The sequence below is a fragment of the Erythrolamprus reginae genome, chromosome 10 (assembly GCF_031021105.1).
Source record: "Erythrolamprus reginae isolate rEryReg1 chromosome 10, rEryReg1.hap1, whole genome shotgun sequence".
Classification (NCBI taxonomy): Eukaryota; Metazoa; Chordata; class Lepidosauria; order Squamata; family Dipsadidae; genus Erythrolamprus; species Erythrolamprus reginae.
Window position 1 is genome coordinate 8,045,963 of NC_091959.1, and position 24,517 is coordinate 8,070,479.

Below are 24,517 nucleotides of genomic sequence, written 5' to 3' on the forward strand. Positions count from 1 at the left end.
ATACAAACATATATCTCGTTGGCCAGGGGGCTGAGAACTAATTGCCCCAAACCTGGCGACATAGGTGAGTCTTAAGACTCTTACGGAAGGCAATATAGTTTTTGTTTAGATTAAATTAGATTTAAAAACAATATAGATATAGTTTTTCTGTAGCAGGTATAGTTTCCATAAAGCATCATCATTATTATAAGGTATTGAAAATATACAGGCGACATTAAGAAAATGGTAACACAGGTTGTCAGAAATAATTTTTTTGTAATCATCGCAGTTGACCTTGTACTTTTCTGAATAATTTTTGTTCTGATTTCAAAAATGTATGTAGTTTTTCTGTAGCCAATATAGTTTCCACGGAGCAGCGTCATTATTATAAGGTATAGGAAATATACTGATGACATTAAGAAAGCAGTAATTCAAAAAAATGGAATTCAAAAAAATAAAATAAAAAACAAAGATGATTGAAGATAATAAAATAAAGTATGGAATAGCAAATGTATAATGTTGAATATAACACATTTGATCAATAACTTCATTGTTATGAATTGAGTTTAATTATTCTAACTACAATTGTATAACTAATAGAAAATATTTGAAATTGCATATTTTATTATTATTATTATTTTATATTATTATTTATTGGATTTGTATGCTGCCCCTCTCCGCAGACTCTATTTTTTACATTAGTATTGAATACAAATAGATATTTTATTGATAAGTTAACTTTTCTGTATTGATCTAAATAGAATTAGTTTCTTCATTTTTGTATTAAGAAGACTTCTATAATAAGATGAGCAATGGTAGCTCCTATATAGAATAGAATAGAATTTTTATTGTCCAAGTGTGATTGGACACACAAGGAATTTGTCTTGGTGCATATGCTCTCAGCATCCATAAAATAAGATATACATTTGTCAAGAATCATGTGGTACAACACTTAATAATTGTCATAGGGGTCAAATAAGCAATGAAGAAGCAATATTAATAAAAAATCTTAGGATATACGCAACAAGTTACAGTCATACAGTCAACATGGGAGGAAATGGGTGGAAGAGAATGATGAGAAAAACTAGTAGAATAGAAGTGCAGATTTAGTAGAAAGTCTGACAGTGTGGAGGGAATTATTTGTTTAGTAGAGTGATGGCGTTCGGGAAAAAACTGTTCTTGTGTCTAGTTGTCTTGGTGTTAAATATGTGTTAAATGTTGTTTGTTTTGTCTGTCTTATATTTTAAAAAATAAATAAAAATTATTCAAAAAAAGAAGAAGAAGAAAGCAGTAATTACCACTTACACTGACAATGTAGAAATAACGTAGTAACAAAAATGCTTCTATATCAGGCACTTTATGTGATAGAGCAAAACTAGGCATATTTGTGGAATCAGCACATCAAACTCCGTGAAACAGACATACAGTATTACCATTGCTGATTATTTTTGTGTGTGTTGACCAGTGTAATTCACCAATATTCTTCTCAAACCATCCTCGGTACAATAGATGCTTAGTAAGAACTCCTCGAAGCTCGCAACCATCATGCTCTTCAACTGAATCAATTCATTTCTGTCTTGAAGGAAAAGCGTTTGTGCCTAAGGAGAGACCAATAGAGACCCACACAGAAAAGAAGGTAACCCTGGATCCAGAATTGGAAGAAGCCCTGGCAAGCGCCTCTGATACGGAGCTGTATGATTTAGCAGGTATGTTGCAAGATTGTTTGTCGGTTTGCTTTCTCAGCGGCGTCAGCCTTTCAATTTTTTCGAACCCGTTACTTTTGTTTATTTATTTTTATTTTATTAGATTTTATGCCGCCCCTCTCCGCTCACAACAATAATAATAATAACAATGTGCAATGTAACAAATCTAATATATAAAAGAAAGTACAGTGGTACCTCGAGATACGAGTTTAATTCGTTCCGGACCTGCGCTCTTAAGTCGAGCAGCTCTTATCTCGAACGACTTTTCCCCATAGGAACTAATGTAAATAATTTTAATTGGTTCCAGCCCTCAAAAAACTCACAAAGTTAGTCTAAATTATGCAAAAACACATTGCAAGAATAAATGTAACTTTACTTATTAATAAGATGATAAGCTGAGAGCTTTCCTTCCCTTCCCTTCCTCTTTTTACCCAAAACAATCAACATGGCAAACTTTTATTTTTATTCATTAAACTGTAGTTATTTATTCAACTTCACTGCCACCCAATCCTGTAGAGGGAGGAAAGAAGGGAGGAAGGAAAAGGAAAGCAAGAAATGGAGGGAGGAAAGGAAGGAAGGAAAGAAAGAAAGGAAGGAAGAAAGAAAGAAAGGAAGAAAGAAAGAAAGGGTGAAGGGACAGGAACAGAGGAAGGAAGCAAGGAAACTTATGAAAGGGGAGAGTAACTTCACTGCCACCCAATCCTGTAGAGGGAGGAAAGAATGAGGAAGGAAAAGGAAAGCAAGAAATAGAGGAAGGGAAGGTAAAAGAGAGAAAAAAAGAGCAAGAAAGAAAGCAAGCAAGAGAGAAAGAAAGAAAATGAAAGAGAAATAAAAATAGAGAGGGAGAATGAAAGAAATGGAAGGAGGGAAGGAAGGAGAGAAAGCCAGCCCGGCTCTTCTCGGCTCGTATCGCGGATTTGAGCTCGGGAGACGAACAAAAATGTCTCTCCTCTCCCAGCTCTTATCTCGAGTAGCTCTTAAGTAGAGCAGCTCTTATGTCGGGGTTCCACTGTATCTAAAAACCCGACATACAGCAGAAGCATACCATGCATAAAACTATATAAGCCTGGGGGAGATGTCTCAATTCCCCCATGCCTGGCGATATAGATGGGTCTTAAGCAATTTACGAAAGACAAGGAAGGTGGGGGCAGTCCTAATCTCTGGGGGGAGTTGATTCCAGAGGGCCGGGGGCCGCCACAGAGAAGGCTCTTCCCCTGGGGCCCGCCAGATGACATTGTTTATGAACACTCCCCTACTGCAACTTGAGGCGTTACCCTATGTTAGCTGTATGTCTGGTTTAATAATGGGTTTTTTTAAAAAATCTATTAGATTTGTCATGAATTGTTTTATAGTATGCTGTGAGCCGCCCCGAGTCTACAGAGAGGGGCAGCATACAAATCTAATTAAAAAATAAAATAAAAATAAATATATATATATACCTTTAGTATATCATATGACTCAATTGAACAGGTACTGAACTCATCGCTGAGGGGTATTTTTTGCTATAGTTTTATCTGCTCCAGCTTTTATCTCAAACTGCTATAGTTTCCATTCATTATTCCCATCTGCTTTCATTTCCATTTTTTAAACTGGATTTTTAATTTTTGCGGTTACATTCCAGGTTTTATTGGGTGACGCTTTGCATTTTCAATTATGTAAAATGTTACCTGGCAAGTCTTCTTTGAAGAGGCAAAGTTTCCTAAACAGCAGTGTGAAGTAATTTAAATAAATCACCCTAAGTGAAAAACAATCCACCTGATTATCCTCCTCTTGATATATTAGCTACTGATGGGTAACATGGAAGAATTCTAGGTGAAAAGCAGAAGCTACGTAATCCTACGTAGCTTCTGCTTTGGCCAATCTCACACTACTTACCAGAGCTTACAAAACTTTTGCCAGACCCATCCTCGAATACAGCTCATCTGTTTGGAACCCATATCGCATCTCAGACATTAACACCCTTGAAAATGTCCAAAGATACTTCACCAGAAGAGCCCTTCACTCCTCCACTCGAAATAGAATACCCTACGAGACTAGACTTTCAATCCTGGGCCTAGAAAGTTTAGAACTTAGGCGCCTTAAACAAGATCTAAGTATTGCCCACAAGATCATATGCTGCAACGTCCTGCCTGTCGGCGACTACTTCAGCTTCAACCACAACAACACAAGAGCACACAACAGATTTAAACTTAATATTAACTGCTCCAAACTTGACTGTAAGAAATATGACTTCAGTAACCGAGTTGTCGAAGCGTGGAACTCATTACCGGACTCCATAGTGTCATCCCCAAACCCCCAACACTTTACCCTTGGATTATCTACGGTTGACCTATCCAGATTCCTAAGAGGTCAGTAAGGGGCAAGTACAAGTGCACTAGAGTGCCTTCCGTCCCCTGTCCTATCGCTCTCCTATATCTCCTATACCTTTCTTCTATTCCTATATCTCTTCTTCTATTCTTTCATTGATACGTTCTATTACTATACCTTCTTTTCTATTCTTTCTTAGATATATTTTACAATGGGTACCTCCTCTATAACCTTCATCATATAGATATATACCCACCAAAACCCTCATTGTGTATTGGACAAAATAAATAAATAAAATAAAATAAAAATAAAAAGCTGGAGATTCTAGATGAAGGTCATGTCTTTTCAAGCCATTTTATTGCTGGTATTTCTGGTGCTTCTAGCTGTCCTTGGAGTTCATAACTTGGTCAACAACCCGAAGTTTGATGAAGGAACCCCCGGTCAAGATGGCAAAAGAATTGTGAAAAGTAAGTAGCGGCGTTTCCCTACTACACCCCTCACGCCAAGCAAGAGACCAATGTTCAGAAGAGAAGGATTTAGGGGTAGTGATTTCTGACAGTCTCAAAATGGGTGAGCAGTGTAGTCGGGCAGTAGGGAAAGCAAGTAGGATGCTTGGCTGCATAGCTAGAGGTATAACAAGCAGGAAGAGGGAGATTGTGATCCCACTGTATAGAGCGCTGGTGAGACCCCATTTGGAGTACTGTGTCCAGTTCTGGAGACCTCACCTACAAAAAGATATTGACAAAATTGAACGGGTCCAAAGACGGGCTACAAGAATGGTGGAAGGTCTTAAGCATAAAACGTATCAGGAAAGACTTCATGAACTCAATCTGTATAGTCTGGAGGACAGAAGGAAAAGGAGGGACATGATCGAAACATTTAAATATGTTAAACGGGTTAAATAAGGTTAAGGAGGGAAGTGTTTTTAATAGGAAAGTGAACACAAGAACAAGGGGACACAATCTGAAGTTAGTTGGGGGAAAGATCAAAAGCAACATGAGAAAATATTATTTGACTGAAAGAGTAGTAGATCCTTGGAACAAACTTCCAGCAGACGTGGTAGGTAAATCCACAGTAACTGAATTTAAACACGCCTGGGATAAACATAGATCCATCCTAAGATAAAATACAAAAAATAGTATAAGGGCAAACTAGATGGACCATGAGGTCTTTTTCTGCCGTCAGTCTTCTATGTTTTTATGTTTTGCAAACATCAAACTACTCAATGCTGCTAATTTCCCCCCCCCCCCCCCACTGTGATGATTATGATGACTTGCAAAATCCAATTAGCAATTGGTCAAAGTGGCAGGCCTCTTAAACTGCATTCCCATTGTGAAGGAGGGAATTAGGAATTTGCTCTGTCAGGTACAGTGGTACCTCTACTTACGAACTTATAATTCGTTCCGTGGCCAGGTTCTTAAGTAGAAACGTTTGTAAGAAGAAGCAATTTTTCCCATAGGAATCAGTGTAAAAGCAAATAATGTGTGCAATTGGGGAAACCACAAGGAGGGTGGAGACCCTGTTTCCTCCCAGGAGATTCCTAGAGAGGCCCCACGGAGGCTTCTCCCCGTTTTTCCGGCCCTGTTTCCTCCCAGGAGATTCCTAGAGAGGCCCCACTGAGGCTTTTCTCTGCCTTTTCCGGCCCTGTTTCCTCCCAGGAGATTCCTATAGAGGCCCCACGGAGGCTTCTCCCCGCTTTTTCCGGCCCTGTTTTCTCCCAGGAGATTCCTAGAGAGGCCCCACGGAGGCTTCTCCCTGCCTTTTCCAGTTACAGTTTCGGAGGCTCAGGTTTGTAAGTGGAAAATGGTTCTTGAGAAGAGGCAAAAAAAAATCTTGAACACCTAGAGAGTTCTTATCTAGAAAAGTTCGTAAGTAGAGGCGTTCTTAGGTAGAGGTGCCACTGTTGTTCCAAAAATAATATTTTCCTCCTTAAGGCAGTAGTATTTTTTAAAAAATATACAGTAATTAAAATAACTACTGAAGAATCTATTTTAGGACTTTCTACGAACTAAATTGTATAACTGAAAACACAGCTGGCTATGAGAAGTTAAACATAAGCTTAACCTATGCCCTGGTTTAATCATGGTTTATTGAATTGGCTATATTTACATAATCAGTGAAGCCAAAACCATATTTCTAATTATCAGGAGGTATGAACATTTATGAATGCTTATGCCTAGTTATCTGCAAGAAAAGGAAGAGGACTTGACAGCCTTGTCTGAAAGCCTTCTGTTGAGTAAACAAAGTCTTGTATAAGGGATAAAGTGTTTGCAAAATCAAAATTTATAGCCTTTCCTGCTAGGCAGCCTGACATCGCAGTAAATTGTTAGAAGTGGACAAAAGTGTTTAAAACAAGGAGGGAAGGGGCTTTATAGAAATGAGAAAGCCAAAGCTGTTATAAAATAATCCATCAGATTATAAGTGTCGGCCCAGGGTGCATATGTCACTTTATTGAAACAAGTACTGTATTTCTAAATAAAATTTTGCATTAATGGTACATGGAACAGAAGGATGGCATTAGTGCTTTTTCTACCTCCCCAGATGTGGTTAAAGGTGAAAAAGTCAAGCCTGTTTTTGAAGAACCACCTAACCCAACAAATGTTGAAGCCTGTTTGCAAAGAATTAAGGCAAATGATCCCACTCTCCAAGAAGTCAATCTGAATAACATAAAGGTACTTCTATCAAAGTCAAATTCAATTGTTTTATTGTCCCAGTCTTAACGGGTGAAATATGTTGAGATGGGCTTTATTTTTTTTTTGTCTCTAGACTATAGCTTCATCCATCAAAGATGTTACAAAGCAGATATGTCAGCATTCAAATTGAATTTTAAAAACCCCTATATATTTACATTCTCTACAAACATAAAACTGGACAGGGTAATAATACATTTTGTTAGTTGTCTTGGTGCTATTTTATAGAAAGGTGGGACACAAATTATATTATTTGTTCTGCCAGCGTGTTTCAACTGCCCGTAATTACAGGGTAATTAGTCCAGGAAGACACACACCACACAATAAAAGGAAAACCCAAAAGTTTTTATAAACAGAAAAACAGAAACAGCTCCCTTTTTAAATGTCAAAGGGATTTTCTGGTACACCCAAGGCACAGGTTAAATGCAGTCCAATTGCTCACCCAATAACTGGGAATTTGAGTCCAATTCTAAAGTCCAGAGAGTCCACATACAATCTTGAACAGAAAAAAACCCATGATCTTGACGACACAATGAATCAGATAAACTGCCATGAGGCTAAAACACCAGGCTACACTTTTATCTGTAGCACTAATTACAGCAGCCCCACCCAACCACAGGTGGCCTCATTTTCTTTTGTAATAATCCTTCAGTTGTTGTCTCCTATGCATCACTCTACGCATGCGTGGATGTGTCATTAATTCTTGTTCAGAATCCAGGGATGATACAGATGATTGATCTCCTCCTGGGCTGTCTGCCAAACTCCCCTCTTCCCTGTCACTCACGCTTCCTTGGTCAGAGGAGGCTTCGTCGTCAGATTTCATCGGGAGCAAAACAGGCCTGCGGCATGTGGATGTTTCCCCCACATCCACCTGCACATTCCTTGGGGCAGGAGCTGGGCCAGAGCTAACCACAACAATTATTAAATGGGTGTAATCCAAAATTAAAATTAGGGACCTGCTCAGAAAGCTGATTCATTTACAATTTGGTAAATGAATGTGCTGTGAAACATAATTTGACTTAGTACAACGTTGACAGAACCAGGTCACTTATATATGACTATCCTGGAATCTACTACATTCAAGCAATTACACTAGAACTTTTTTTTATCTTATGCAGAACATCCCAATTCCAACTCTTAAAGAATTTGCAAAGGCTCTGGAAACCAATCACCACGTGAAAAAATTCAGTCTGGCAGCTACTCGAAGCAACGACCCTGTTGCAATGGTGAGGTTTTCTTGGGGGAAATTGCATATTCTGTTTTAATACTGGGTTGATAAAAAAGAATTAGATAACAGTGCCAAATAAATGGATATGCTAAAATATAAATAAATTAAAGCTTCATGTTTGAAAAGCTGCAGGCTTGCACTGTTTTGAATTTTCTACTATACTATACTAAATATAACATATTTATTCTGTATCCAACTATTTTCTATACTAAATATAACATATTTATTCTGTATCCAACTATTTTCACACTATTTTGAGGTGACAATAGTGGAAAGGTGAAGTCTGAAATGTCATATTTTTTAAGGCAAACAGAAATAAAACTACTGTGTTTCTTTTCAGGCTTTTGCAGACATGCTAAAAGTAAACAAGACTCTGAAAAGTCTAAATATAGAATCCAATTTTATCACTGGGACAGGCATCCTGTCTTTGGTTGATGCTCTGAAAGTAAACGAAGTACTGACAGAAATCAAAATTGACAATCAGGTAAGGAAAGGATAGCAGAGTCGAAACTTCGGATTGGCTGGACTCTAAAAATTGCTGTTTGGTGATGAGCCTTATTTGGGATCTTGTAATAAGACAGAGGTCAAAGTGGCAGCATAAGCTTGATTTAATGTATACAGTATATTTGATTTTTCTTAGTATGTTAAAACTCAATCATGCAGGAACCATCAGTGTGGAAAATATTAATGTTTCTTTAATACTCAGAAATACAGTAAGTTACTGTAAGAGATTGTAATTTTCCTAGTCTAGTATTTTGCCTCTTAACAGTGGCAAAAAAGATTAATAAACCTAGGAAATTATTTCTGGGGGAGGGGGGGAGGGATTAATATCTGGTTTGTACAAAATGCAACTCCCTGCTTGACTTTGTACAAGTAGTCCTCAACTGAGCCTAAAATTTACATTGCTAAGTGAGAAATTTGTTAAGTGATTTTTGCACTTACGGCCTTTTTGCACTTACGACCATTTTTGTACTTACGACCTTCTTACCACTGTAGCTGTTAAATTAAGTGAATCACTGCAGCTGTTAAATTAATAACATGGTTAAGTGAACGTTCTTTGACTAGGATCTATTTATTTATTTATTTATTTATTCATTCATTCATTTATTCATTCGTTCATTTATTTATTTATTAGATTTGTATGCCGCCTCTCTCCGCAGACTCGGGGCGGCTCACAGCAGTGATAAAACAGTATACAATGACAAATCTAATATTAAGTCTAAAATAACAATTTTACATTAAAAACCTAAAAAAACCCTTATATAAAAACATACATTGGGGTTGCTTTTATGAATTTTTTAACCTAAAACTGTAATTTAGATTGCTAAATATTAGATTTGTTATTATGTACTGTTTTTGCCATTGTTGTGAGCCGCCCCGAGTCTGCGGAGAGGGGCAGCATATAAATCCAATAAATCTAATCTAATCTATACACACAAACATTCCATACATAAAACTACATAGGCAAGAGGAGATGTCTCAGTTCCCTCATGCCTGACGGCAGAGGTGGGTTTTAAGAAGTTTACGAAAGGCAAGGAGGGTGGGGGCAGTCCTGATCTCCGGGGGGGGAGAGCTGGTTCCAGAGGGTTGGGGCCGCCACAGAGAAGGCTCTTCCCCTGGGTCCTGCCAGCCGACATTGTTTAGTCGACAGGACCCGGAGATGGCCAATTCTGTGGGACCTAACCAGCCGCTGGGATTCGTGCGGCAGAAGGCGGTCTCGCACATATTCTGGTAAATATTCTGGATAAGCTCCAACCTCCACACACCAAATATTAGATTTAGTTTAGCCCTTAGAGACTTTAGTTTTGTGCATAAAGTCACATGGATGATAAGTATATGATATCACTTTATGTTTAAAAAGTCATCTAAAGAGGGATGCTGCTGTGAACCAGAAATATTATTTTCCATTTGATTCGATCTTGGTTTCTTTCTCAGAGACAACAGCTTGGTACAGCAGTGGAGATGGAGATCGCTCAGATGGTGGAGGAGAATCCGCAGATTCTCAAATTCGGGTACCAGTTTACAAAGCAAGGCCCAAGAACCAGGGTAGCAGCTGCCATCACTAAAAATAATGATCTAGGTAAGATACCAACCTTTCAGATTGGTGAAAGCTCAGGAGCATCCTTAGCAGAGAAAATACTGAATTCAATTCAGGCTAGAAAAGAATTGAAAATGCCTCGTTGTCTTTGGGCCATTGCAAAATGGAACATTTGAAATTGTTAACACAAAACTGAAATTGATGAAACAAGAGTGGACTAGAAGGAGTGACCATCATTGTAAAAATAAACAGATCTTCTTTCTCGGTGGTCAGAAAGGATTGTCTCACGAGAAACAAGGCGGTCATAAAAATAAAATTAATTAATCAATCAATCAATTAATTAATTATTTAGATTTGTATGCCGCCCCTCTCCGCAGACTCGGGGCGGCTCACAGCAAGATACAGCAATCATGACAAATCCAAATAAATTTAAAATATTTAAAAAGATTTAAAAAGAACCCCATTTATTAACAATTTATTTATTTATTAGATTTGTATGCCGCCCCTTTCCGTAGACTCGGGGCGGCTCACAACACAATAAAACAATTCATGACAAATCAAATAATTTACAATTTAAAATTTAAAATAGTTAAGAAAACCCCATTTTTAAGCAGACACACCTACAAACATACCATACATAAATTATATAGGCCCGGGGGAGATATCTCAATCCCCCCATGCCTGACGACAAAGGTGGGTTTTGAGGAGTTTACGAAAGGCAAGGAGGGTAGGGGCAGTTCTAATCTCTGGGGGGAGCTGGTTCCAGAGAGTCCGGGCCGCCACAGAGAAGGCTCTTCCCCTGGGGCCCATCAACCGACATTGTTTAGTTGACGGGACCCGGAGAAGGCCGACTCTGTGGGACCTAATCGGTCGCTGGGATTTCGTGCAGCAGAAGGCGGTCTCAGAGATATTCTTGTCCGATGCCATTGTTTATTAATCACTTTTACAAAAGAAGATACAAAATTAGAAAAAAAATATTTTGTGATGCCTACAAAGCAATGTTTGTCCCCCTTCTCTTTCTCTCTCTAGTTCGCAAGAAACGAGTAGAAGAACGCCATTAGCCTTGTCTCTGAGGATGTGAAAGACGAGAAAGAATTCATCATAATCTCATAAAATTTACTGATTTAAAGGGAAGATACTGGAAAGGCTTTAGAACGAGACTGCTCATGTTCCATTACCTCAATTCATCCCTTCCTGTTATTTGAATCATAATCCAGCCTAATTTCCCTTTTCCCAGCAATCAACAATCATGCTCTGAGTTCAAGATGCTCTGAATGGGAGACCAACTGAAACTTGGTGTCAAAATTGGGAGTTATTCTTTTCTCGCCCTTCCATTTAATGCTAATCCCTGAGCAATTAGGAAATTTCCTCCACCTCCACTGAAACAAGTGAGAATTGTTTAATGGACTGTGCTTTCTACGTTGTGCAAATCACCACCTCCTTTTGACTCATAGTAAGCCAAGGTTTGCTCTTTGTTCCTTGTTATCTGTCTAGGGCTATGTGCAAATACTAAAGAAAGGGATCAAGGTCATTTTAAAACAATTTGTCACGCCAAGGTGGAACCGTTCTCATACCAGCACACTCTGCCAAACAATTCAACCTTCAAATTCCACAGACTACAATGTGCCATAAGCTTAGACAGTTGATATATTGTGAAATATTGCTTCTGCAGCAGATAACTGGAGACAAAACTCACAATAGGCTTTGTTCATAACCAAATTATAATTTTCAATAACCTTATCATAGAACACACTGCAGGATCTAACAGTCAGGACAGATTCACATACAACGCAAAACCATAATGTAATTTTCTTAGTGCACATTTCGTACGTGTGTAAACATGCCCACTGTAGCACAACGTTATGTGTGAACGAAGCCACTATGGGCTCGTCCCACAAGCCACAAATTAAAAATTCTTAATTAACACTATGCATGAATGCAATGCCAGACAAGCCAACATTGGAACTGCAATACATGTTAGCATTCTTTTTTTCTTTATATTTAGCAACTCATACCTAAGCTCAGTGTTTCCCAACCTTGGTAACTTGAAGCTATTTGGACTTCAACTCCCAGAATTTCCCAGCCAGCATTCGCTGGCTGGGGAATTCTGGGAGTTGAAGTCCAAATATCTTCAAGTTGCCAAGGTTGGGAAACACTGCCTTAGCTGTACTTATCTTTCACACTGACAAGACCCTTCTAAAGGTAGAACAGACCCTCTAAAGAAAATATGCTAATTTATCCAGATAATCATAATTAGCACAACCCACAGCTTGAAAATCTTTCTCAGTCATGGCTTCTGATTCCGAGTTTTCTGGCTAACCGTAAACCATTATTTGGTAAAATCAGTCCTAGCCATGCTTTGCTTTGATATGAACTGAGATAATAAGCTCCATACTATATAGCAGGGGTCCCCAAACCTTTTACACAGGGGGCCAGTTCACTGTCTCTCGGACTGTTGGAGGGCTGGACTATAAAAAAACCTGTCAACAGATTCCTATGCACACTGCACAAATCTTATTTCTTTCTCTCTCACTCACTCTCTCTCTCGCTTTCTCTCTCTCTCTCTCTCTTGCTTTCTTTCTCTCTCTCTCTCTTGCTCTCTCTCTTGCTTTCTTTCTGTCTCTTGCTCTTTCTTTCTCACTCTCTCTTGCTATCTCTCTTCCTCCCTCCCTCCCTTTCTCCCCCTCTCTTTCTCCCCCTCCCTCCTTCCTTCCTCTCCACTTCTTTCCCTCGCTCTTTTTCCCTTCTCTTTCCCTTTTCTTTCTTTCTCTCCACTTCTCTCTCTTTTCCCTCTTTCACCCTCCCTCTTCTCTCCCCGCAGAGGACTCACCCGACAAGCCTCCACCCTCCGACCCCGGACTCCCATTCAACCCCCATTCAGAAAACGGGAGCTAGCAACTCAAAAGAGGAGGCGGCGGTGTGTGTGTGTGTGTATGTGTGTGTGTTGTGCCCAGTTTGGCTTTCAGCAAGCCTTACTTTACCTCGGGTGAGATAAGATTGAAGGGGACGTTCTCACTGCTTTTCCAGTGCGGCCTTGGAAAAGATCCGTGGGCCAGATAAATGGCCTCAGCGGGCCGCATGTGGCCCGCGGGCCGTAGTTTGGGGACCGCTGCTATATAGTGTGAACAAACTATTCTCTTAAATAAGGAGCCATCAGTGTTTCCTGTAAATAAATATGAAGAGTTATTTAGACACTGGCTACAAATTAAATCCTTTCATTCAGGTCGCAGTGGAGGGATACTAAACTGAAAACAATTCCATGTTACCATTCCATTCATGAGAAAGCTTCATTGAATCCACCCTGCATGATGCTTATGTGCTCACTTATGTTACTATTAGGTGAGCCAGTTTCCTAATCTAATTTGCCAACTTAAAATAGCTTCACCTGACCTTTTAAGTTATTGATGTGTGTGTATGTATTAACAGGAGGCCAGAAATAATTACCGACAAACCATTCTATGTATATACATGTTCTAATAATAATGTTGTGTTGGTAAAATGGCTTTTAAGGTTGTTTTAATTTCTGAAACTAGACATTTGTTATTACTATTGGCCACTGGATTCGGTGATTCTTAGATAGTGAAGATTAAACTGACCAGTCACCTGGGGAGATTGATGAGAGGCATTTCATATCCTCGTCACCTAGGCAACAAAGTCTTTCAAATGGATTTATTTTCAGGTCAGAAAACCCCACATTCCAACTTTAGTTATCAGGTCACAAAAGAAAACCATTAGTGAACAATGGGTAGCACAAAAGGAAAAGGGAATTCCTCACTACAGTTTCCTGAATAAAGACAAAAGTACAGTGATACCTTGTCTTACAAACTTAATTGGTTCCGGGACGAGGTTCTTAAGGTGAAAAGTTTGTAAGACGAAACAATGTTTCCCATAGGAATCAATGGAAAAGCAATTAATGCGTGCAAGCCCAAAATTCACCCCTTTTGCCAGCCGAAGCGCCTGTTTTTGCACTGCTGGGATTCCCCTGAGGCTCCCCTCCATGGAAAACCCCACCTCCAGACTTCTGTGTTTTTGCGATGCTGCGATTTCACTGAGGCTCCCCTCGCTGGGAAACCCCACCTCCGGACTTCCGTTGCCAGCGAAGTGCCCATTTTTGCGCTGCTGGGATTCCCCTGCTGGGATTCCCCTGCAGCATCACAAAAACACGGAAGTCCGGAGGTGGGGTTTCCCATGGAGGGGAGCCTCGGGGGAATCCCAGCAGCGCAAAAACAGGTGCTTCGGCGGTGGGTTTGTAAGGTGAAAACAGTTTGTAAGAAGAGGCAAAAAAATCTTAAACCCCAGGTTTGTATCTCGAAAAGTTTGTAGGACGAGGCGTTTGTAAGACGAGGTATCACTGTATCATTTTTGAGATGTGCCGCTTCAATTTTGAGATGTGCTGCTTCAGTTAAAAACGGTTAAAAGTATTTAATGCCACATACGTATTATACTGGGGGGAAAATAGATAGGAAAGAAGTGACACTCATTGTGCAGAAATTTAACAATGGTTTATTATTAAATAATAACAGTAACGGTTGATGTGAAAATCAGCAGCTGAAATCACAGAACGTGAACAAAGCTCTGAATGCAGTGTTAGCATTTAGTTCTACTTGTGCTCTTAAAATTCACTGCAACTGAAATGCATCACAGTACAGTATTAAACAGCAAGTACTTGACACTGGGAGAATAACCCGTAAGTGACTCACTATTGTGTCTGTAATATTTGGAAGGAAGTACTTAACTAAGATGGCCACTAATTTAAATAATTTTGGGCTATTATTTTTCTCAGTATAATGCATTTGGATGTCTTTTCCAAAACCCAGTAAATGCCTAACAATCTCTACAGCCGTGCATCAAAATACATTTTAAAATAAAATGCATTGTTATTTATAGCTATGTAAATTAGACCTTAAAAAAAGAGAGAACTGAGGCTTTTCTGCCTGCAAATTTCCACCCATTGTATGGCAAAAATAATTGGAAAATAGCTGTTTGTATAAGCTGAATCATTAGTAAAAGGATATATATATAATACTACATTAAAAATGTACCTAATCAAAAAGCACAAATGTTCCCAAATGCAGTTTCCATATAGCCCAACCCAAAGATTTACAAGAATGTCGCCTGCAATAATTTTTAGAATCATTTTTAAAATACTGCATGAAGAATTAGGTCTCAAATAATTTGATAACGATATGTACCTAAAAGATGGATGTCCCCAAGACCACAACGTATTATTTTTCCCCCCAGCTTTGACAGATTTTTCTGTATCATAATTTAAATGTCTTTTCATTAATGTTTCTTCATTACCCAACATGAAGCAAATATAACCAGTTACAACTGGTTTCAGTATGATTTTTTTTTTTAAAGTCAGAGTGTTTTCAACTTTAAACTTTGCATAAATGATGCTGTATTCCCATATAATTATTTTGTGGGCAACCTGGCTGTTTTTAATTTCCCATTCTTGAATGTATTCTTTATCCAAATAATGGATAATATATATACTGGTATATTATGAATATCATTTTACTAATTCAACTGGCAGCCTTATTAATTCTTCTACCCTAGAGCTATGTGTTTAACAGCAGTATTCAGTTATATTTATCAGCTAATTCTTGATTTCATCATCATGTCTTTAAATGCCTAAATAATATAGATATGGCTGCCATAAAAAAGAGGCATTCGCTGGATTGCATGAGAAGATAAGAATGTCCTTGTCTTGAATAATACTTGCTTCGACATATATGTTGAAATTGAAAACAAATTTGGGTTTTTTCCCCCCTGGGAACTATTGTTTTGATCATATGTAACTTCCATCATATCTTCATCACCCATGCAAATATTACTGACCAGTCATAGCTTTAGAACAGAGTACTGTAACTACTAATAAATTAGAAAGTTATTTTAATGTGTTTGTGCAGTTACTTGAAAAGTCAGATTTGATACACAGCACCTGCTAGTAGCATAAATTTTATCATAATCTACTCACATTTAACTAGTTAAGAAATGGACACTTTATTCATTTAGTTTTGAAAAGTTATCTTGGTAAGAAAGTGCCCTTATTCTATGCCATTTACATTGGAGGATAGATTGCAATTACTACAAAAAATTGGTATTTTAAAATGCTCTTTTTGTTTAATCAATTCCAGTGATTTTCAACCTTTTTTGAGCCGTGGCACATTTTTTACATTTACAAAATCCTGGGGCACTCCCCCCTTGTGTGTGTGTGTATACACACTCTTGAACCATTTCCAAAACCAGGTGAGGGCTGGGGGTTTTATCTCTCTTATTCTTTGGGTGCTTTTTATCATATGCTTTAAATCAAGAGTCACTTCTCTCTCTCTCTTTTGTTTCTCTCTCTTTCCTCTCATTCTCTGCCTCAATCATTTTCTCATTTCTCTTTTTTCCTCCCCTTTTTGCTCATTTCTCTCTGTTTCTCTCTCCCTTCCTCTCCTTTTATCTCTCTCTCTCTTGCTTGCTTTCTCTCTCTTTCTCTCTCTCTCTTGCTTTCTTTCTCTCTCACTCTTTCTTTCTCTTTCTCTTTTCTTTCTCTCTTGCTTTCTTTTTCTCTTTCTCTCTCTCTTGCTTTCTTTCTCTCTCTCTCACTCTCTCTCTCTCAGCAAAAAGTTGCGAGACCAGAACCTGAGCTTCCTTCTTCGTGGCATAGCTGACCATGTCTCGGCACACTGGTTGAAAAACACTGATCTATTCTGTGCTTCCACAACTCAATCTTTATTCAATCTTTATTAAAACAAAGAAAAGAAAAAAACTAATTACAGTACAGCAATTGTGCCATTATTTACCACTAGAGGGAAGAAGAGAACATCAATTGCATTTAAGGAAAGTTTCCAATTTGGAAATTATTGTCTTTGATCTTCTAATAACAGAAGATGAAGTTTGTATACAACCAAAAATAAATATTTTTCTAGTTCTCAAAAAACAACAACCCTGGTCTACATTAACAATAAAGCATTGTGAATCCTGCCAAAGGCAACAAAAAAACTCTATCCTCCGCAACTCCCTGGGAAGAACACATATAAATCCAAGGACTTCAGTAAAGTATTTCATAAAGTTGACCATAATCTCCTACTAAATAAAGTAGAAAAATGTGAGTTAGACAGCAACACCATCAGATGGATTCAAAACTGGCTGACTGACTGCATTCAATATGTAGTGCTCAATGGAACTACATCTAAAATATACAGTAGTCCCTCGCTATATCGCGCTTCACCTACCGCGGCTTCACTTCATCGCGGGTTTTCAAGAAATATTTCTTAGGATATATGAGAGAGAGAGAGATTACGTATACGTATGAGAGAGAAAAAGAATGTTGTTGCTTTATTGTTTTTTATTAGTTTTATTAGTTTTAAGTTATATTATATATGTACTACTGTGATATGTATTTTGTAAGAGTGTGGGAAGGGTTTATAAACACTTAAAACAATGAAAACTGACCAAACAATTACAATATAAATACTTAAATAAGTACTATCAGTCGATAAATTCCACATCGCAGATTTCACCTATCGCGGCCGGGTCTGGAACGTAACACCAGCGATAGGCGAGGTCTTACTGTACAATGGAGTGTCCCAAGGCTCTGTTTTAAGCCCAGTACTCTTTAACATCTTCATCCATAACTTAGACGAGGGGATGGAGAATTTATCAGGTTTGCAGATGACAAACGGGCATGAATAGCCAACAGAAGGTAGGCTCAAAATACAGGAGGATCAAGATGTATAGTGGTACCTCTACTTAAGAACTTAATTCATTCCGTGACCAGGTTCTTAAGTAGAAACGTTCTTAAGGAGAAGCAATTTTTCCCACAGGAATCAATGTAAAAGGAAATAATGCGTGCAACCCCATTAGGAAAGAAATTAAAGCTCGGAATTTGGGTGGGAGGAGGAGGAAGAAGAGGAGGAGGACAGTCGCTGCCGAAGGAAGAAGGCGAGGTGAGGGGAATCAAAAAAATCCAAAATATTAAGGCTTAAAAAAAAAGAGGGACTCTGGGGTGGCGAGGAGCATACGCATCCCATACACTGCGCCAGAGAGAGAAACCCAGGGGGAATGGCAGGAAACTGGCCGGGCCTTCATGACGCTCTCAAATTTCCTGGGAAATTTTTCCGGGGTCGGGTTCTTAAGTAGAGGTACCACTGTACTTGAATATTGGGTACTACTCAATGGTGAAAAAAGTAAGGTTCTATATTTAGGCAAGAAAAACAAAATGCACAAGTACAGTATAATAATAATAATTTTAATAATAATGTATTAGATTTGTATGCCACCCCTCTCCAAAGACTCAGGGCAGCTCACATGTGTGATACCTTCAGTGAAGGCCTGCAAAAAATGTTAGTACCACACTGTGGCTATGGCTTATTTTGTGGGTGTGGCTTAATGGTCATGTGACTGGATGGGAGTGGCTTACTGACCAAGATAAGTTTTCAGGTAGGTGCTTGGACTCTTTTTCAGTTGATTAAGTCACATTATTTGAATAGCCACAAAAAAGGACAAAGGATAGACAGCATGATTTGTTGAGCAGCACAGTAACATTTTAAGGTTTTGTATTGAACCCACAAGGTACAGTATGGTAACAGATTAGGCAAGTAGCTCAATTTTCTTTCATTGCTATAAAAGTCCAGTTCCAGATAATGATTAAAATGATCAAAGCGTTTATGGGTAAAAACATACTATTGAATTGCTTCCTATTTGAAAAGTAATTAAGGATCATATTAAGATACTAGAGAAGGAAGTGAAGTGTTGAGAATTGAGAATCTCCCCAGACACAAGAATTATAATACTTTCCCCCCTCAAAACTACAATTTTTCCCAGTTGGCAGTTCGGAGAGGGGCGGCATACAAATCTATTATTATTATTATTATTATTATTATTATTATTATTATTATTATTATTATTATTATTATTATTATTATTATTATTATTATTACTATTACTATTATTACTATTACTATTATTACTACTATTATTATTACCTTCAATAATTTACCCCCAAATCCACACATTACATTTCATGGGAATTCAATTTTTTGGAGGGGGGAAGGTTGCACCCGGGATCTTCCGACTCGAGGTCCTTCGCTGACTTTAAACAAAAAAGTTGTGTGAACGTGGGTTGCGAGTCACGGGTTTATGGATGGAGCGCATCCCCTCAGCAGGGTATGCGCACGAGACTTGGCGCAGGCGCAGAAACCGCGGCCTGGCCGGAGGCGCGCGACTCTTTTCCACCCCCCTCCCCTCGCGCGGCGCGAGGAGGAGGGGGTCTCAACCGCGCAGGCGCATTCGCTTCCCGCCTTTCGCGCCTCAGGTCGCTCGGTTTCTTTTTTTGTCTCCGCGGCCTCCTGAGGGAGCGTGAGGCGCGCCCTTCGCCCACCGCTATGGCCTCGACCTGCCGTTGAGCGCTTGCGAGCCCGCCCGCCATGGCGGAGTCCTTGCCCCTGCCCGGGTTGTCACTACGGGAGGAACCGCTACCTGGTCCGGGCGCCGCCGCCGAAGGGGAGGCCGAGCTGTCGCTGAGCTTGGCGCGCACCAAAACGCGGTCGTACGGCAGCACGGCCACGGTGGTGGTCCCCTTGACGGAGCGGTACGTGGAGCACCGCCTCAGCCCCGGAGACACTTTGCCCGGCCTGGCGCTCAAGTACGGCGTGACGGTAAGCAGGGAAGGACGCGGTGTCGGGCGCAGGAGACCCTGGAAGCCACCGAGGATGCGGCCCGTGAGGAGTCGTGTGCGTGTGTGTGTGTGTGTACGTGTATGTGTACGTACTCCAACAATCAAAGGCACAGAGCCCCCGTCTCTCCCTCAGCATGCGCAAAGGGCATTGCCCCATAGGAGGAAGGGCACAGGGAGCCTCCTCCACACAAATATACTATTTGCTATTGCTATTTGCCTATATGGAACTTATATAACGCTTCACAGTGCTTTACAGTCCTTTCTCAGCGGTTTACAGAATCAGCCTCTTGCCCCCAACAATCTGGGTCCTCATTTGACCCACCTCTGAAGGGTGGAAGGCTGTGTCAACCTTACAGTCAGTTAAATTTAGATATAGCCCATGCTGACTGTCATGTAACTGTAATATTGCATCAGTGAATACACTGATGTATTAGCTTACCTGTAATTCAAATATTTATATTAGGCTAATGACTGAGGCTTTACAGGAAAGAGGTTGCATGTGATTGAAGCATATCAACCTTGAGTCGGCGGTGAGATTTGAACTGTCGAATTACAGCTAGCAGTTAGCTGAAGTAGCCTGCAGGGCTGCACTGTAACCACTCTACCACCATGGCACATATTGGGGGCAAAGGGCATTGCCCCCAATAAAAGGAAGGGCACAGGGAGCGCCCTACACACACACACACATATGGGCAAAGGGCGTGCCCCCCTTTCTCTACAACTAAGGGATCAGGTTCCCCTCCCTCCACCAGTATGGTCAGAGCTCAACAACAACAACCAGGAGGAATGGCACAAGGAAATCCTTTCTATGAGCAGGGGCATAGGGTCCTCTTTCCACAAGCAAGGGCATGGCACCCCCTCTTTTCTCCAGCATGGGCAGAGGTCACCCCTCAACACAAGCAAGGGCACCTACTCTGCCTTCCAGGAGCAAGGGTACAAGGAACTCTTCTTTCCCTCCATCAGTACAGGCAAAGATCACCCCCCCCCCAAAGAAGGGCAAAAGAAGCCCCCCTTAATGGGAAAAGGGCAACCTCCAAGAGATGGGCAGAGGGTCCCCTTCCACAAAAATGTGTAGAGGACCTGTTGGTGGCACCAGTTATTCACCCTCCTGTGGAACTGGGACTCAGTAGCTGAAACAAAGGAATAAGAACTTTTCTCAAACCGCCAGCTGCAGTCTAGTAATTCCAGCTAGACTTGCTCAGTCTCAGATTGGAAAGTGCATGAAAAAACTGCATGTTTCTTTCTTTCCCCATGTCTCAAAAATATGGAGGAGTTTGCTGGAGGAAGACAGTGCTTCTGTCCTCCTGCAGAGGGCAAGACATTTTACATACTCTCCTCATTGTAACCCACGTCTCAGGCCAATATGGCTAATATTAGGGGGTGCATCTTAGCCTGTGTGCGGGGAATGGATAGGTTTCAGACAAACAGACCTTTCATAAAAAAGGTTGACTCAGCCTTCCATCCTTCTGAGGTGGGTAAAATGAGGACCTGGATTGTGGGGGCCATAGGCTGGCTCTGTTGTAAGCCGCCCTGAGTCTAAGGAGAAGGGCGGCATAAAAATTGAATAAATAAATAAGTAAAAGATTTTGAGGGCATCAGATGTCGACTGCAACTGTACAGTTACTGCAGTGAGTGTATCACACATTCTGGATGTGGTGGAATTTCTAACAGACTTGAATCTGGAATTTTCCTTTTAAGGGTGACTTGATCACTGAGCCCTCTGGTAAGAAAGTTTGAAGGGTGAAAGCGAAAGTCAGCCTCTGAACAAAAGATGGTGTGCATTACAGAGTTGCTATTCTTTCCTGTCCTCTTTAAGCTGTGGTGTTTTGAATAAAAATCATTTAATAGATTGCCTAACTGACATGATGGCTGGATTTGTTGAACAGCAATAGTTGTTGGCACAATCAAGATTCGTAATCAACATGAGAAAAGGTCAAAGTGTGTTTGTATTGCTGGAACATATGAATTCAAAGTCAAGTTAAGTATACATGCTCATTCTGAGACAGAATTCCATTAGCTACATTGAATACACAATCCCTCAAAATTGAGACAGATTTCAGTAGAGACTTTAGATCATATTTAAGACTAAAACAATTTATAATCCCGATAGGTGAATACATTTATTATAGTTGGTTTCAAATGTTGACCTGTGAGAGTATTGTATTGTAATACTGTAAGTGCCAAACCTAAATTTAAAAGTTTCTGGGGAAAATAGTGTGAGAGCTTATAAGATTCTTCTAAAGCCTAAACCTTATGCTGTTCAATCATTAAACTACTCAATGAACATAGAAAAATAGACTTTAACATGAGGTTATGGGGAGAAAGTGTAAAAATTCTTGTTACATATTAGCTTCAGGTACATTATTTATTAAACTGCAAAGAATAGTAACTAGAGCATCAGGTTGCTAGTTCTTTGTCAAAACAAATGCCTGAGGAAACATTTGTTACTATATTTATAGTTAATGTATGAAAACAACAGAATTATTCATCCTTGCTGTAAAAGTCCAAAAGAAGAAATTTAGTTTCCATTTTTTATTTGTTCAGGTAGAACTGTAAATTAGTTTCCAAAGGGTCATCCCTCCCCCGCTCCAAAAAAAAAAATCTCATACATCTGAACAAAAGATTTGGTATTGTATTTGGTGTAACAAAACTAGTTCTCATTTGGAAGGATAGCGAAAAGTTAATTGCATTAAAAATGTATCTTCAGAATTAAACTTACATAATAGGGAGCTTCAGGCTATTTTAATACTTGCTTTACTTGGATTATAAATATAACTTTCTGTTTCAGATGGAGCAAATAAAAAGAGCAAATAAACTTTTTACAAATGACTGCATATTTCTTAGAAAAACATTAAATATCCCAGTTATACTGGAAAAGGCTTTGCTGTTTAATGGATGTAACTCCATGGAGTCTCCAGAGGATGAGACTGACAATCCCACTTCTTGTGAAGAAAGTCCCATGACAGTTCAGGAAGACAACTCTTCGCCCAGTTCTGAAGAATCTGACAATCCACTTCCCCCACCTGAAGAACTTTCTGCCAAAGATTTTCTGCATAGAATGGATATGCAGATTAAATTGTCCAAACAAGCGGCTAAGAAATTAAAATCTGAAGATAACAGGTAAAATATTATTCATGTCTTTATCTAAAATACGTTTTTGTTCTAAAATGCTGAGAAACTTTAATAAATGGTAATATAGCAAATAATAGTAGTAATAGAAAACACTGTATAAAACTCTTTTCAAGACAGCAGTTTAATTTCCAATAGCATAACTGCAAATGATGCTAAATCAAAAATTTGGACGGTGTCTAAAATTACCTTGTCTTTCCATATTGAATTGATTAGGGAAATTTTTGGTGTATGTGTGTGAGACACACATATATGACACATCCCAAATCAATCTAGTAGAAATAAATAGAAAAGAATTTATTAGATACACACAAGACTGCAGTGACCTAGAGCTAGACCAATAATATTTATAGTTAAATTACTGAAGGCTCAATCTAGAAGAGATGGGGCGAAGTGGAGAGAAGGGAGATTGTATAACAGAATGTTAAGGTCAACTATCTAATAATAACACAATACCTGTTTTCTCACTTGCTTCTTGCATGATACATTTGCTGCTCAGAAGAATAACATTTCTGCAGCAGGTTTCAAATAGCTTAATTTGAAATAATCCTATTAAAATTGGATAAACTTCCAAGGTGTAAATTATAAGTAACTCGGCATATTTTCATAAATTTCCTTTTCTTCCTCAACAGGGAGTATGGTGAGGAAAATTCCTATGCAATTTCTTCCTATCAGCAGTAGAAAATGGATAAAGAGCTAGAAAGAAAGCAGTTCTTAAAGAACTAAATATCTGAAGATTCAGAAGATCTTTTGGATTGATATATTGTACTTGTTACAAATCATATATAAAAATTCCAATGACTGTTGCACTAAAAGTATTTGAATGTTTGCCTTCTGTAGGTCAATATTCTTTTACTATTCATTAATAAAGGAAGTGCTTCTCCTAAATATTGCCTTTATATTTCTCCTAAAAATGGCAACAATATATTCCTAAGAGAACTTCAATGCAGATTTTTTTGTTTTTGTATACATACATATATAAAAGATAATATTAAAGTAACAATTGTTTATTTTAAAAAAAACCCTGTGAAGTCTTGACTCAGATATGTTTAATGCAAATTTTGTGAACTTGATGCTGATGGATGCACCATGATTAAGTTGTATGTTTATGCACATCTGTATACGTCTCTCTGTTAACATATACAAAGATAATGTCTTAAAGTGAAAGTTTTAGCCAACTTTAGGGGGGGAAGTTGGGTTTTAAAATATGTATAGTAAATTATTTTGTTTGGAAAGCAAGCAACCAAACAGAGTAAGTTGTATTTTTTGCTTTGTGAAAGAGTGAAATAAACATTTTCTTGTTAGCACATACACATGTATGTATAGTTTCATGTATTGAATATAAAATGCACTTTAAAGAGTTACTGCCTTTGTTGTTTGGCGTATCTGATGCTTTGCAACTACTGTACATTTCAGATATGATTTGTTTCATATGCTATATTAAAATTTCTTAAGTTATAATGCCTTTGATCTTTTTTCCAACTATATTATCTTTATTTGAAATCAGAATAGTTTGAATACAATTTGTCAGTATGTATCTTGTAATTCTCAGAAGGGGATTATTAATATTCCAGCTGAGGAAGACAAGATCATAGAATGTATAACTTCATCCTCTTTTGGTAATGGGAATTTTTTGCATGCTTGAGGAGTGGAGCTGTTCAGTCTAAAACCAGTCTTATATAACTTGTTTTAAAGAAAATTTTTCAGTGCATAAAAAAACAACAGATGGAGCCTTTTATTTTACACTTGAAGAAATCCCCAAAAGAAATAAAT

The 24,517-nt window shown here is 38.9% G+C and overlaps 2 protein-coding genes across 2 annotated transcripts in view; both read left to right on the plus strand.

Annotated features, from left to right (window-relative positions):
- The window catches only part of TMOD2 (tropomodulin 2), a 34,502-nt gene extending 22,463 nt beyond the window's left edge, over positions 1-12,039 (plus strand). Inside the window, 7 exon segments of the mRNA XM_070762044.1 lie at positions 1,563-1,685; positions 4,373-4,456; positions 6,531-6,661; positions 7,798-7,905; positions 8,248-8,391; positions 9,843-9,987; positions 10,975-12,039. Of these exon segments, the coding sequence (XP_070618145.1) occupies positions 1,563-1,685; positions 4,373-4,456; positions 6,531-6,661; positions 7,798-7,905; positions 8,248-8,391; positions 9,843-9,987; positions 10,975-11,006 (767 nt within the window). The 3' untranslated portion in view covers positions 11,007-12,039.
- Positions 12,040-19,155: 7,116 nt separating this feature from the next.
- LYSMD2 (LysM domain containing 2) lies at positions 19,156-24,205 on the plus strand. Its single transcript, XM_070763463.1, has 3 exons — positions 19,156-19,595; positions 22,404-22,735; positions 23,377-24,205. Exons 1-3 carry the CDS (start codon positions 19,365-19,367, stop codon positions 23,423-23,425), a joined length of 612 nt encoding a protein of 203 aa, XP_070619564.1. The 5' UTR covers positions 19,156-19,364; the 3' UTR covers positions 23,426-24,205.
- The last annotated feature ends 312 nt before the right edge of the window (positions 24,206-24,517 follow it).

Excerpts from the sequence above, each read along its gene's own strand:
- LYSMD2 (XM_070763463.1), top strand. The coding sequence starts at position 19,365 with ATGGCGGAGTCCTTGCCCCTGCCCGGGTTGTCACTACGGGAGGAACCG. Across the intron at positions 19,596-22,403 it reads CGCTCAAGTACGGCGTGACG|ATGGAGCAAATAAAAAGAGC; the intron begins GTAAGCAGGGAA and ends TTTCTGTTTCAG. Across the intron at positions 22,736-23,376 it reads TTAAAATCTGAAGATAACAG|GGAGTATGGTGAGGAAAATT; the intron begins GTAAAATATTAT and ends CTTCCTCAACAG.